Here is a 15,702-nt window from a genome sequence, read left to right on the forward strand (position 1 = left end):
TCCGGTCCCTATGAAGAAAATTCATGTTGAGGTGTTTTTACCACTCCGGAACAGCAGGCAAACACCAGTTTGGAAAGACAGCTGCAGAAGCCTGGGGTTGCTGGTAGTGGTCTGCATAAAGGGTGCCCTGAGTAAAGACTGAAATGTCTCCACCACTTAGTGAGTGGTTGCAGCTGTAGAAAGTCTTAATCACCAGAAGAAGCAAACACAGCACAAGACTGGGCTCTCACCCACAAATAAGCCTCCCGGAGCAAGCTGGAAGGCGGGTCTTTCCCTGTTCCAGTCCACCTGACCAACTCTGAAGCGGCTGAGAGGACAGTGGGGAGGCTCTCCCATTGGGAGAAAGGGGCTCTGACTGAGGTCAGCCTAGGGGACTGTGAAGAAGGCTGAGCGCGGAAGAATTGATGCTTCTGAACTGTTGGAGAAGACTCTTGAGAGTCCCTTGGACTGCAAGGAGATCAACCCTGGGATTTCTTTGGAAGGAATGATGCTAAAGCTGAAGCTCCAGTACTTTGGCCACCTCATGCGAAGAGTTGACTCATTGGAAAAGACTCTGATGCTGGGAGGGATTGGGGGCAGGAGGAGAAGGGGACGACAGAGGATGAGATGTCTGGATGGCATCACTGACTGGATGGAAGCGAGTCTGAGTGAACTGTGGGAGTTGGTTGGACAGGGAGGCCTGACGTGCTGCGATTCATGGGGTCGCAAAGAGTGGGACACGAATGAGCGACTGAACTGAACTGAACTGAGGGGTCTGGGAGTTGGAGGCCCAGGTTATCCCCAGGTCCAGTTATCCACAGGACTCTGTGAAAGCTCCAGAAAAAAATGAAGTAAGAAACAGAAATGGAGAGCTTCACTCAAAAATGTTATAAGTGAAAGAAACCAGACACAAAAGACCACAGGTTACATGATTCCATTTATAAGAAATGTCTAGAAAAGGCAAATCCATGGGGACAGAAAGCAGATTAATGGACTAAACTGAAATGGGCATGAGGGGTCTTTTTGGAGTGATGAAAATATTCTAAAACTGGATTATGGTGATGGTGTAATAATTTGGCAGATTTACTAAAAATCACTGAATTGTATACTTGAAATGGGTGTACTTTATGATATGTAAAGTATATTTAAGTGAAGTTGTAAGAAATCAAACAGAGAGGTTTAACAAAACCAAGCTATATCTCTGAAATAATGAATAGACAAGACTGGTCAGAGACAAAAAAGGAGTTAAACAGAAAGGAAAATAGTCCCAAGACAATGAAATGAAGAGGAACATAGTATTAGGTACCATAGAGATTTGAAATCACAAAATTACATTTTAAACAATTTTATGTGAATATAATTTATGTGAAATGGGTAATATGAAGTAGGTAATCATGTAGAAGAAAATATAAATTATATAAACAAATGATATACAAAATTATAAGTGATATATAAAAGATACATAATTTCAATAAGAAATAAAAGCCTAAATAAGCTAATAATGAATCAAGAAAGGAATCAAAAATCTAAACTCTCCCCCCACTGAAGGACATCATGTTATGTGGTTTTACAAATAATTTCTCCCTTTATATAAGTACTTTAGGACCATAAATTTCATTTTTCTAAGATGAGTTTTACTACAACTAAGTAGAGATAATAAAAGGAAATTGTAGAATATGTCCCCTTAGGTAATAGATGGATTAAAAAAGATACTAGCATGAGGGGACACATATATGCCCATGGCTGACTCATGTTGATGTATGGCAAAACCCATCACAATATTGTAAAGTAATTATCCTCCGATTAAAATAAATAAATTAAAAAAAATACTAGCAAGATGAAACCCAAGGTGAATAAAAACACCATTACCAAGAAAGTTTTATCCAGGAATAAAAGAATGGTTCTATGCAGAAACAAAAGCTATTAAAGTAAGACACTGCGTTGACAAAGAAAGTCACAGGCTCAGTAGTCACAGAAAAAGCATTTCACTATTTTCTGAGGTTGGATTTTCCCAGAGACAAGGATCTGAATACAAATAGTTTATTTGGGAGGTGATGTTGAAGCCCGTAAAGGGAGCTGATTACTGCTATGGCTAACGGGCTTAACTCACTTGGGTGTTCTGGGGATCAGGATACAGCACACTGCAGACTCAGCCCGAGTCAAGGAAACGGGAATTTTTCTCTAAGCCTCATCTGTCCTTGACCCAGGGCTGCTCCCTAGGGCAGCGAGTGCTGCTAGCTTGCCGTGCTTGAAAGCCCAGAGAACATCTCTTAAGTTGAGAGATGTCACGGCACTTCATACAGCTTCTGCTATAAACTCCTCACATTTCTTATTTCTTCTCCTTTTTCCTATAGCATTTGCTAGAATCTTTAGCAGATGATTTTACTGTTAAGTTAAACAGTAACAGTGAAAATAGGAATCCTTGTCTTGGTCCAGTATTTAATAGAAAAGGGTTTAAAAGTTTCTCCTTTAAGTATGATATTTATGAAAGACTGTGGCAAAAGATCTTCACACGTCTGCGCTCAGTCACTTCAGTCCTGTCCGATTCTGTGTGACCCCATGGACTGTAGCCCACCGGGCTCCTCTGTCCATGGGATTCTCCAGACGAGAATACTGGAGTGGGTTGCCACTCCTCGTCCAGGGGATCTTCCTGACTCAGGGAGCGAACCCGCGTCTCCTGCATTCCAGGCAGTCTCTACCCACTGAGACACCTTCCTGCTATTTCTAATTTGCTAACAACTTTTTCTCATAGCTGTAGAACTTAATCAAATATTTTTTCAGGGTTTACCATATAAGTCAATCTTATGATTAATTACATGAGTTTTCTCATCCAGCCTATAGTCATGGTAAATTTCATTGACTAAATACACTTGCTTTCTTAGAGCATATTTTATCTTCCTCTAGAAAGGCTAAGTAACACAAGCCCAAGGTCACACAGCTAATCAGCGGCAGAGTCTGGATTTGAACCTAAGTAGTCTGATGCCAAAGTCTCTGCATCTGTTTGTGTAACTACTGTGTCCAGTAGCCTCTTGGTCATAATGTATATTTATACATATACCATTGACTTTGACGGGAAATTTTACACTTAGGATTTTTATGTCTATGTGCGCAAACCAAAGGCACTTATACTTTTCTTGTGCTGTCTCTATCTGGTTTTAAAATGAGAACATTTATTATTCTTTTTTTTTAATTTTATGGACCAATTTAAGATAGGAATTATCTGTTCTTTGTAAGTTTGGTACAAAACCTGGTTTTAAATTTGCAAATCTCTAATTCTTAATTAGAGTTGGAGCATGTCTTCGTAAGTTTGTTAGATGTTTGCATTTCAGGTTCTTTGTTGGTTCATATTTCTGGTTCATATTCTTTGCCCATTTTCCTATTAGATTTCCTTTCTCACTTTTTGACTGTAGGATTTAAAAAAAAGTTTCTCACTGAGTTTAGACACTGCAGATGTCTTTCCAATTTACCATATATCTGTTAACTTTCCAATGACTTTTGTTGAGCAAGAATGCTTAATACTGATGTAATTGAATTTTTTTGTCTTAAAAAAATTTTAAAGTCAACTTCATTGAGGTTTTGTTTATATTTAATAAAATGAGTTCAAAGTTTTGACAAATATATACATCCATGTAACCATCACTGTGGGCTTCCCAGGTGGTGCTAGTGGTAAAGAACCCACCTGCCAGTGCAGAAGACGTAAGAGACTCAGGTTCAATCCCTGGATCAGGAAGATTTCCCTGGAAGAGGGCATGGCAACCCATCCAGTCTTCTTGCCTGGGGAATCCCATGGACAGAGGAGCCCGGCTACGGCCCATAGTGTCTCAAACAGTTGGACGTAACTGAAGCGACTTACAACGCAACCGTCACCATAGTCAAGGTACAGAACTTCCCCTCATCTCAGGAAATTTCTTTTCCTTGATCATAAATTAATCCCCATTCACCATCCTCACCCCAGCCAACCACTCATCCGTTTTCCGTCACCATATACTGGAAATGTCTTTCCTAGTTCATCAGATGAACGGAATCACACTGTAGTGCTCTTTTAAGTTCGGTTTCTTTTCACGCAGCATAATATTTTGAGATTCATCATGTTGTTATATGTCTTTGTGGTTCATTCTTCCTAAATGTTCCAGTGTATGGATATTCCATATGGAATATGTATCCATATTCCAGTGTATGGATATACCACAATTTGTTTATCCATTCAGCTGTTGATGGACATTTGGGGTCTTATGTTATCATGAATAAAGATGCTACAAATGCTTATGAGGCTTTGCATGGATATGTATGTTCATTTTCCTAGATGCACCTAGGAGTGCAATTGCTGGACCATACCCTAAGTATATGGTTAACTTCATAAGAAACTATTCAAGTATTTTACAAAGGATTGTATCACTTTACGTTCCCACAAATGATACTGCTCCAATCATATTGATATCATCAGTTCTTAAAACTCTAGCCATTCCAGTGAATATGTGATGATACCTTACTCTAGGCTTTTGCTCTCAAGACATTTGCAAAATCCTAAACTACAGGGGAAAGAGGCCATGAAACCAGACAGAAAGCCAATAGGCTCATAAACTAAAAGGCTAAGCAGAGCCTTGTGGTCTCCAAATAAAGTTTTCCATAAAATGGTACTATGGCTCTTTGGAGAAGTGCTTGCTAGATCTAAGACAGGAAATGTCTATCCTTACATCAGTATCTGTGCTCTGTCTTGAAAAAGTACAGATGGCAAATCTGCACATGTGAAGGTGCTCCACATCATTAGTCATCAGGGAAGTGCAGATACAAACCACCCTATCCATTTGAATAGGCTCAGTTATGCTGCAGCAAAACCTTCACACAATTAGGGTGGATTTCTTACTGACTGTACAGAAAGCTACAAAGAATGTCGCATCTATCCTAGTGAGAAAGGATGGATGCTCTACAAAACTTTTCTTGAGAATATCGGAGGACTGAGGTCACAAGGCAACCAAAGAAACTGAATGCTAAAAGGAACAAGCAAGGAGAGAGGGCACACCAACTGCTGAACCTTTGGCAGAACATGGCTGAAAACGCCAGTTGCCCTACAAGTGGCAGAGGAGAAAGTAACTAAAGTTCGAGCAAATCATTAGAGGCAAAGTTTGGGCTGCCGTGTCAGGGTGGGTTAGCTGGAGTTCCCAGATACAAGGCACGATCACATGCGTTAGCAAACTCCTTCCCCTGCGTCTCCAGAGGGTGCTTGTGAGAAAAACTGGGGGCAGGGCCAGCAGACTGGAGAGTCCCAGTTCTTGCTGATGCAGGAGTAAGGAGGAGGTTGGTGGCTGCCAGGAGACGAGCACAAGGTCTCACCTACTTCCTCAGAAGTAGCAAAATCCTTCAAAGCAATCGCTTTCTGCTGCTGGGAGAGGAGAATCTGTCACTCTCAAGCCCCAGATGAAAATCCATGGGAAGGGAAGATCCTCTATCTTTTTGTGTAGTCACTGAGGAACTCCAGCTGATAGGAAACCGTCATCTATTTTAAAATTTATTTTTTATAGGGGTAACTTTGGTTATGACCAACGTAGACAGCATATTAAAAAGCAGAGACATTACTTTGGCAACAAAGGTCCATCTAGTCAAAGCTATGGTTTTTCCAGGAGTCATGGATGGATGTGAGAGTTGGACTATAAAGAAAAGCTGAATGCCAAAGAACGGATGCTTTTGAACTGTGGTGTTGGAGAAGACTCTTGAGAGTCCCTTGGACTGCAAGGAGATCCAATCAGTCCATCCTAAAGGAAATCAGTCCTGAATATTCATTGGAAGGACTGATGTTGAAGCTGAAACTCCAATACTTTGGCTACCTGATGTGAAGAACTGACTCATTTGAAAAGACCCTGATGCTGGGAAAGATTGAGGGCAGGAGGAGAAGGGGACAACAGAGGATGAGATGGTTGGATGGCATCACCACTACTCAACAGACATGAGTTTGAGTAAACTTCGGGAGTTGGTGATAGACAGGGAGGCCTGGTGTGCTGCAGTCCATGGGGTCGCAGAGTTGGACACAACGGAGCAACTGAACTGAACTTTGGTTTATAACATTAAATAAGCTTCATATGTACAACATTATATTCCTATTCTGTGTACACATAGCATGCTCAGAGCACCATCACCTTCAATGTTACTGGTTACTATGGCGTTGGAAAAGACAGTTAGTTCTGATATTTTGGGAATTGTTTGTTACAGTACTACAGTAGTTAGCAGTCCTTACCCTAATTAATACACTGGGAAAATGCAGTTAAATTTTACACCATTTTTTCTCCCGTCCTCTAGCAGCAACAGATCTTCCCCTATGTAGCTCCTGGTGAGTTCTGACAGCACCCACAGCTAGATTCTTCATATGACATTATTTTTAGCATTTTTTACAGTGAATATTCATTTAGATCTACTCACACATATTCAATTTCTGGTACTTCTCATTCCTCCCTGAGTATCTGTTTCCATAAGGGATTATTTTTCTGTGTTCGAAGAATTCCCTTATGGGTGTTAATTTTCTCAGTTTTCATCAGCCCACTGGGAATCCATAAGCTGTCACTCCCCATTACCCTCTCCCCCAGCTCCTGGCAATGGCTGATCTGCTTTTCTATGACTTTGCTTCTGGATACTTAATATAAATGGAATCATATAACATGTGACTTCTGGGCTTGGCTTCTTTCACTTACCATAAGCTTCATCTACATTGTAACATGTATCCTTCCCTTTCATGACAGAATGATATCTCGCTGTATGAATGTACATTTCATTTGTCATCAGTTTATGAACATTGGGTTGTTTTCACCTTTTGCTTATTGTGAATAGTGCTGTTACAAACATTTTGTACAAGTGTTTGCTTGAATACTTTTCATTTCTTTTGGATATATTATCTAGGAGTGAAATTGCTAGGTCATATGGCATGGGGTCAAAAAGAATCAGACACGATTGAGTGACTAACACTAAAAATAATGGTAATTCCATGTTTACCTTTTTCAGGAACTTCCCTTCAGTTTTGAAAGATGCTTTACTGAAATCATCTTTTTTCTTGAAACCATAATTTTAGTTGGCTAGATTGTTTTTACACATTGAAACATTATTCCATTGTGTTTTGGTTTCCATGTTGTAAAGAAGTGGATTGTTAATCATCAGTCCTTTGAAAGTAATCTTTCTTCTCTGGTTGCCTTTAAAATCTTTGTCTTTGGTAGAAGATAGTTTCACTCTGATGTGTACAGAATGTATTTCTTCTTATTTCAGCTACTTAGGACTTCAAGGTTTTGAGAAGCAATATTGCATGGCTAAAAAACAGTGATTATTGCCAGACTATCTGGGTTCACATGCTGACTTCACCATTAATTAGCCTATTGACATTAGGAAAATTACTTAACTTTTCTGAGCCGGTTTCTTTTTTGTGTTTTTATGGATATAGTTGATGTACAGTATTATATAACTTACAGGTGTACAACATAGTGGTCTACAACTTTTAAAGGTTATATTCTATTTACAGTCATTATAAAATATTGGCTAGGGAATTCCCTGGTGGTCCTGTGGATAGGAGTCTATGCTTTCACTATTAAGGGCGCAAGTTCAATCCCTGGTTGGAGAACTGAGATTCTGCAAGCTGTGAGGCAAAGCCAAATATATATGTATATTATATATATATATATATATATATATGTAGACATGTAATATATAATATATACTCCTTGTATAATATATCCTTGTAGCTTATTTTATACACAGCAGTTTGTGCCTTGAGCCTGTTTCTTAATCTGTAAAATAGGTGTAATAATCTCTGCCTCTTAGGATTCTATAACTAGTCTTCAGACTAAATGAGTTAATATATTAACACACTTAGAACAGTGCCTGGCATGTAGTTACATAGCCGTTCACTTTGATAATGATAATGAGCACAGTCTGTGGACGGGTGTCTTTCACTGACTTTGGAAAATTCTCGATTTTTATTTTTGGCTACACTGCTTGGCTTGTGGGATCTTAGTTCCCTGACCAGGGATTGAACCTGGGCCTCCAAAGTGAAAGCGCCGAGTCCTCACCACTGGTCAGCCAGGGGAATTGCCGCAATTTTAAATTTTTATCGATTGTGATGTCTGACCTAGGAAGATCTTTATTACCTGAGCTTTTCTCCACCCAACATTCTAGTTCTGAGGCAGAATTCTCTGTTCTACTTCAGGTTGCCAGAGTCTTCGGCTTAAAGGGCTCCATAATGAAACTGAAGCAGGGATCGTTTCTGTGGTACCTTTACCTGGACAAACTGTATTGCTTATTATCCGTGAGAAATGTGAAGGCATTGGTGGAATACTTTCACCTTCTTGACGTGCACCGCAAGAAAACCTTGAATGGTCAGTACTTCCATAAGTACATCTTCTGGGTCACGACTGGGTTTTTAACAAATGTGCAGGAGAACTTCCAGGGCCAGAAACTAGTTCATTAACATAGGTGTTACATCTTCGAAATGAAGCACAGAGAAACCCCGCCCGCTGAGACTTGATGGCGGTTCAGTGAGGCAGATAAAACAACAAGCTTTGGGATTAGATCTTGGCTCCACGCGTTATTCCTTGGTGACTTGCAGAATGTCATCATCCTCTTTTAAGTCTAATTTTCTTCATCCGTAAGTGAGGCTTCTAATAATGGAGTCCATCTCATGGTTGGAAAAGAAAGATAGCGAGGGACTTCCCTGGCAGTGCAGTGGTTGAGTCTCCGCGCTTCCACTTCACGGGGCGTGGGTTCAGTCCTCAGTTTGGGAGCTCAGATGCTTCATGCTGCATCAGTTCACTTCAGTTCAGTTCAGTCACACAGTGCAGCCAAAAAAAAAAAGGTGATGAGATTAGATGACATATGGAAAGTGCTTAGCACCGTGCTCAGCATGCGCTAAGGGTTTAATGTGTTCATTACTGTTACAGCTATTCCTGGCGGCCGACCCCTCTCAGGCCTTAACCCTCAAGGGTCCCTTAGCAAAACTTCTCCATAGACTGGGAGAACTGAGTCAGAGGATCTGCAAGGCCCCTTCTAATTCTTGGTACTTGTGACTGAAAAGTGTTGATGAGCTCAACCCTGCTGCTGAGTGCACAAACTAATAGAAGACCGATTACAACACTTCAGGGCTGTTTGTTTGGTGTTTGTTTCTCTTTAGACCTGGGAATGGCAATGGCACCCCACTCCAGTACTCTTGCCTGGAAAATCCCATGGGCAGAGGACCCTGGTGGGCTGCAGTCCATGGGGTCGCACAAAGTCAGATACAACTGAGCGACTTCACTTTCACTTTTCACTTTCATGCATTGGAGAAGGAAATGGCAACCCACTCCAGTGTTCTTGCCTGGAGAACCCCGGGGATGGGGTCGCACAGAGTCGGACACGACTGAAGCGACTTAGCAGCAATATAGATAAGGTAGGGCTTCCCAGGTGGTGCTAGAACCCAGATGGTAAAGAACCCGCCTGCCACTGCAGGAGCTGCAAGAGATGTGGGTTTGATCCCTGGGTCGGGAAGATCCCCTGGAGAAGGGAATGACTGACCACTCGAGTATTCTTGCCTAGAGAATCCCATGGACAGAGGAGCCTGGAGGGCTACAGTCCACAGGGTCACTGAGAGTCAGACAGGACTGAAGAGACTTAGCATAACTAAGGTATCCTATTCACTCATTTTAACCTGAGGGAGAGAAATATCATTTATCAACAAGGAGTTTCTTCCATAAAAATTTTTTAAAGAGTTCATTCAATCCTTATAAAATAATAAAGATACCTTCATTTATTCATCCTTTCGTGCCCGATTTATACACAGCATCTCACCAAATCTTCCCAGTAACCCAGTCCTAGATAAGACAACTGTAGGGCACCTTGATGTAAACAGAGAAGCTGGCCCCAAAACCCAAGGGTTTCTGACTCTAAAGCCCATATCAGTCTCACCAGTGTTTGCTGAGCAGTCTGATCTCCCTGGTAACAAAGTCACTCCCCACTGATGCAACGCCCGAGAGATGAAGTCATTCTCAGGTCTGGTCACCAAGGGACCAGACGGTGACCTGGAGGAAGGCACAGGCTTGAGCTTTGCCTGCCAGGGGTGTGGTGACGCAGTGCCCTGGATGCTTGGCCTGGAGTCGGCCGATGGAGCAACAGTATCTGTTAACTAGCTACTGAGCCTTACTGTAAAGCATTCCTCATGAAGCAAGGACACAGGCGTCACCATGTTTGCACATGGTGTGTTCCCAAGTGCTCACACCTGGTGGGACATGCGAAACCCTCAGGTCAGGACACTGTGTTGACTGGCTCATTGTACCTTTAGCCCGCTTCAGCCCGGACTCCAAACCACACAGACCTGCTTTACAGATTTAGTGGGGCCATGTCTTGTGCAGGAGACACAAGACAATTAATGTAATTAATGTGTGCATGCTCAGTTGCTCAGTCATGTCTGACTCTGCGATCCCATGGACTGTAGGTCACCAGGCTCCTCTGTCCATGAAATTTCTCATGCGACCATACTGGAGTGGGCTGCCATGCCCTCCTCTAGGAGATCTTCCGGCCGAACGTGGGTCTCTTGCCGTCTCCTGCACTGGCAGGTGGGTTCTTTAGGGCTTTAACACTTCAGGGCTTTTTTGTTTGTTCATTTGTCTTTTGGATTTTGTCTCTTTTAGGACTGGGTATAAATAAAGTAGGGCTTCCCAGGTGGCGCCAGTGGTAAGAAACCTGCCTGCTGATGCAGGAGCTGCAAGAGAGGTGGGTTTAAAGCCCTCTGTAATCAATGGGCAAGAAGGAATCACATGTAGACAGTTACACTTGAGAATCTCTGGAATATTATGGGTGATCTGTACATACAACTTGTACAGCCACATACCACTGTGTAAACATATCCCCATGTTTGTTTCTTCCATCTAACACTCCCTGAGACAGATGATGAGTGGAATTTCAGGCAAAAACCTTCCCTGTCCTTTACAGTTTTTTTTTTTTTCCCTCCGATTGTATATGACTGCAGATGCATTAACTAATGTGCAAAAGATACAGCTTCACTGTAGAAAGAGCAAGGCTGTGGAGTCAGATGGACCACATATGAAGCCCAGCTCTGCCACTCCAAGTGTGGTCCACAGAGCAGCAGCGGCCACATCACTCGGGAGCTTGTTAAGATGCAGACTCAGTAGTCCCGAGCCAGTTTCTAATCACAACCGCTGTGTTTACAAGGTCCCCAAGTGATTGGTACACCCATTACAGCTCGAGAAGCCCCACGCCTAGTTATCACCCAAAGCTTACTGTGCAAGGCTGTGTAGCTGCCCGGGTTCTGTGACATGCAACACTTAAAGCGCCCAGCACCTAAGGTGGATCATGATAGTTCCCTTCCCCACAGTCAAGAGCATTTACGTTACGTAAGCATGAGGCACAGTGATGCTTTTATAGAAGAGGAATGATTTTTAAATTTCTCGTTTTAATTCTCTCAAGTTAAAGACCCAGGTGAAACGTCAGCTTTTCCAAGAGCGTGTCCTAGGTCCCCCGTGAGAACTAAGCTCTCCTATGCGCGAGGAGCGCTGTGAGCCTTTTATTGATATGTCTGCACATCGGTCTGTTCCATCCAAGCCCTATCCACTCTCCCCTTCTTCACAAGTCCGGGCGCAGTGGAACGTGTAGTGGCAAAGCCAGAAACCAAGTATCATCATGCTACTGCGCGTCAACAAGCTTCCAACAGGACCATTTCTGTGGCTCCCAGATGTCGAACATTCTGGAATTGTTTCAGAATAACCCGTCTCATCTCCCTGCCGACAGATGTGCTGTTTTACCACTTCCTTCATCACGTGACTGACTTGACACGGAACCAGATCACAGTTGTGTTCAACATGCTGGACTGGAACGCGGTGGGTGAGATTGGTTTCGACCAGTTCTACATGCTGGTGTGTATACTGCTGGCGCAAGAGGTGAGCAGCCAGCCAGGCTCTGGGGCAGAGGGGGCAGAGCTCGGCTGCCACCGTGTCGCTAAAGGCGGCACCAAATTAAGAGTGCGGCCCAAGTTCTCTTCTTTTCACTTGAAACAGGAAGAAGGAACGGGGGAGTACTACTTTTGGTTCCTAACTGGTCCATCTATACCCTAGGGGTTTCGAAAGGTTACCCAGCTTCCCTCCCACTTTGCCTTTATAAAGAACAAATCTCATCCCATCCCATCTCTCCTTGGCATGCCCTTCCTTGCCCCTTCTAGCTGGTGGGTCTTAAATAATCACCAGTAATCCCAGCTGCCTCTCTTCCTCAGTGATCCCTTTCCTCAGAGAATATTCTGAAGGGGATGAGTGAGCAAGACAAGACCTGCTCGTCTTTGGGTACCCACCCTACCTTGCACACACTCCCTTTCCTTAAGGAAAGGCACCTCGTGTCTTCACCATTTTATCACCAGTGCTGAAGTGTTCTTACGTAGGTTTTCAGTGAACACAAGGAAACGCACTCCACGAATGAGAGCTGCATCTAGCAGAGACAGCCACTCCAGACAGCATCAGCTCCCCTTGAAGGCGGCTGCTGCGGCAGGGTCCGATACGCTGACGCAGCGCCCTTCCGGCCCTGAGCTGCCATGATTCTGCCCTGTGCTTTGAGCTCCCTAGGGAACGGACTAGTGAGTAGATGAGTCTCGATGTAGCGAGTTTAGAAAGTAGCACTGACAGTACTATTCCTTTCCTTATGTTTTCCTCTCAAAGCAGAACCATTTGGAAGAGCAATTTATCTTCCGCCATTCCCGGCCTGTTTTTGAGTTGCTTGACCTGGATGGGGAGCTGAAAATTGGCCCAGACAACTTGCACATGTACAACTTTCTCTTTAATATTAAAAAGCAGCAACTCAGAGATCTCTACTATAACTTCGACATCACAGGTGACCGCGTAAGTACAGGTCTCTAGCGTGTGGCCTGGCAGCGTGCCTGCTCAGTTGTGTGCGACTCTTTGTGACCCCCTGGACTGTAGCTCACCAGGCCCCTCCTCTGGGGGGTCTTCCCGACCCAGGGAGCGAACCTGCATCTCCTGCATTGGCAGGTAGACTCCTTACCCCTGAGCCACCTGGGAAGCTGTGGCCTGGCAGCCCCTCTGTCCAGAGCTACAGGACTGTGTCCTCTGCCTACAGTGGGGACAGGGGGGGAGGAGGGAAGGAGAAGCCTGCTGGAGCGTCACAGCACTGGGATCACAAAATCCCTGAGATGGACAGGCCTGTGGAAGAGGGGGCTGAGTAACTGCGACATCAGATAATGTGGATATAGAATTACAGAAGTTTAGAGAAGGAAACTCTGTTGGAAGTTTAGCTGAAAGAAGGAACTATTTTAATATGGCAGGAAGTGGTCTTAAGAGGAAGGGTTATAGATTTTAATAAGTAGAAACGAAGAAATTCTTAGATGGGAACACATGAGTTAAATTCCAAGAGAAAACAGTGAATATCTATTTCAAGTCCATTCAGTGAATGGCCGATTCCAAGTCCATGCTGACTAGCAAGTGAGAGCACATGTCTAAGCTCTGAACAGATGGACCACACTATGAAACAGCTCAGATGTGCCTGAACACATCTGGACTTCAGGCAGCAGAAGTAAGAAAGTGGCCCTGGTGCCCTCTGAGCCCACAGCGGACCGTCTCTGGCTCGAGACTACAAGCAGACAGTAATCACTCCTCATTACTGCTGCTAAGTCGCTTCCGTCGTGTCCGACTCTGTGCGACCCCACAGACAGCAGCCCACCAGGCTCCCCCGTCCCTGGGATTCTCCAGGCAAGAACACTGGAGTGGGTTGCCATTTCCTTCTCCAATCCATGAGCGAAAAGTGAAAGTGAAGTCACTTAGTCGTGTCCGACTCCTAGCGACCCCATGGACCGCAGCCCACCAGGCTCCTCCATCCATGGGATTTTCCAGGCAAGAGTACTGGAGTGGGGTGCCATTGCCTTCTCCCGTCCTCATTACTGGGGCTCTTGAATCAAGTTTCCAAGGTTTTAAATGAGAAGTGATTACAATCCTGCTCCCATCTGAAACAAAGTATCAAATCCTTTCTGAAATAACTTTCCTTTTTTCCTCCCCAACACAAGCTTCTTAATTACAAGGAATTTAAGCTGTTTACTATCTTCTCCATGGACAAATATCAGGAGAGTCAGAAAGCAGAGAAAGAGAAGAAGAAAGAGAATGCTTTACTCAAAAAGAAACTGTCACAAGTTAACCAGAGCCAGAGAGAGAGTCTTCTTGGAATAAAACCATTTGAAAGTATAAGTAATTACAATTGTTAACATATCTTAAAAATAAATTTAGAACCTCAAAGTATCTCTGATTTTTACACATCAGGGTTGAGTGTTCTTCAACCCACAGATTCTTAACCTTGTTAACCCTGAGGCCTCACATGACTCAGCGATGTAATCACTTCTCTTTTTTGACATGTCCCAATTCTGCTGTTGCTTTTCAGACCAACCCTGTCCACTGGGTCTCCGTGTGTCAGCCACCAGCTCTTCCTGGAGCTGAGCAGTTGGAAGATGATGCTTTCCTAAGATTTGCCACAAGTGGTCCAATACTTTCAGAATTCTAGTCTCCCAATCCTTAAGGCGAAAAACAAACTTCAAAATGGAAATGCGCCTCCACGTGTAAGGGAAACTGACTTTTAAGGATATGGGGACTGTGTTCTTCCTAGAACTTGAATGGCTCTTTGATGAGTTAGGTGCTTAAGCAATTATACCAAATCTACTAGGGTGAAATAATTATTACATGTCTTTGTATAATTTTAATTTTTTGTGTAAATAATGCCTTGAATAATTTTTAAGAGCTTTTAGCATGGGATTTGTGAATCCTCCCTACCGGACTGTACTGTGATATTAACTACCATTCAGTTAAGTGCTTGCTATGGGTAAGGCAGGGCTTTAGACACATGGCTTTTTTAATCCTCCTAACCCTGTGAACAGTTACTCTTAATTTACAGATGAGGATATTGAGGTGTCAAGATTAAGAAACTACTTAAGGTTCTTAATGACTCACAGAGTTCAAATTCAAGGTCAGTTAGATGCCTGTGCTTAGAACAACTGATCTAACTCACTTCGTCCTGGCAGATCCTGTTTAAGTTTTAAGCTGACATTTCACTGGCTCAGAAACCCCTTCTGCAGAATGCTAATTACGACATCTCCTTCGACCATAGATTTGAGGGACAAGTTTGGTGACTGGAGGAATGCAGCCCGTTTCCGATACACCAAGGGTTTCTCAAGGATACACCACGTAAGATAACTGACCCCAGCATTCAGAGTACTTAATAATCATCAACATTACTTTGTCAACATGAACCAGACGAGAATACTGCTTATCAAGGATTGTCATTCATAAGTCAAAGTTGTAATGACTGAGATCATGTTAATTACTATGAATATCCTTTATATTTACCCTAATAGTCATGAGATCTTAATAACACACTGATGAGTAATGTTTAGAAACCAAACCTTCTCTCTTCTCCAAAATGGTACTATGAAAACTAAATGGAACCAGCAAAAGACCAAAAAGTCCCCCGAAACACACATCTCTCGATTTCTGGTTTATACGTGGGGATAATGGGGCTGATCTCAAGAACTGTTGCGAAGGCCAGGGAGATGGAGAGCATCACACTTAGAACAATGCTCTTCTCCTCTGATTGGTGAACAGTTAATCCTCCAAGGAGAACACCCTCTGGCAAACATTTGGATACCACTACACCTATAAGAGTATTGTACTGAGAGACTAGCAGTATCTGGCTGGAAAAGGACAGCAAGAGACTAACCGTCAT

General features: G+C 43.1%; 1 protein-coding gene across 1 annotated transcript; it reads left to right on the forward strand.

The window, feature by feature from the left end:
• Nucleotides 1-8,191: 8,191 nt before the first annotated feature.
• On the forward strand, nt 8,192-15,109 carry EFCAB9 (EF-hand calcium binding domain 9). Its single transcript, XM_068990799.1, has 5 exons — nt 8,192-8,327; nt 11,728-11,876; nt 12,645-12,821; nt 14,000-14,122; nt 15,056-15,109. Exons 1-5 carry the CDS (start codon nt 8,192-8,194, stop codon nt 15,107-15,109), a joined length of 639 nt encoding a protein of 212 aa, XP_068846900.1.
• Nucleotides 15,110-15,702: the final 593 nt, after the last annotated feature.

The sequence above is a fragment of the Capricornis sumatraensis genome, chromosome 18, assembly GCF_032405125.1.
Source record: "Capricornis sumatraensis isolate serow.1 chromosome 18, serow.2, whole genome shotgun sequence".
Lineage (NCBI taxonomy): Eukaryota > Metazoa > Chordata > Mammalia > Artiodactyla > Bovidae > Capricornis > Capricornis sumatraensis.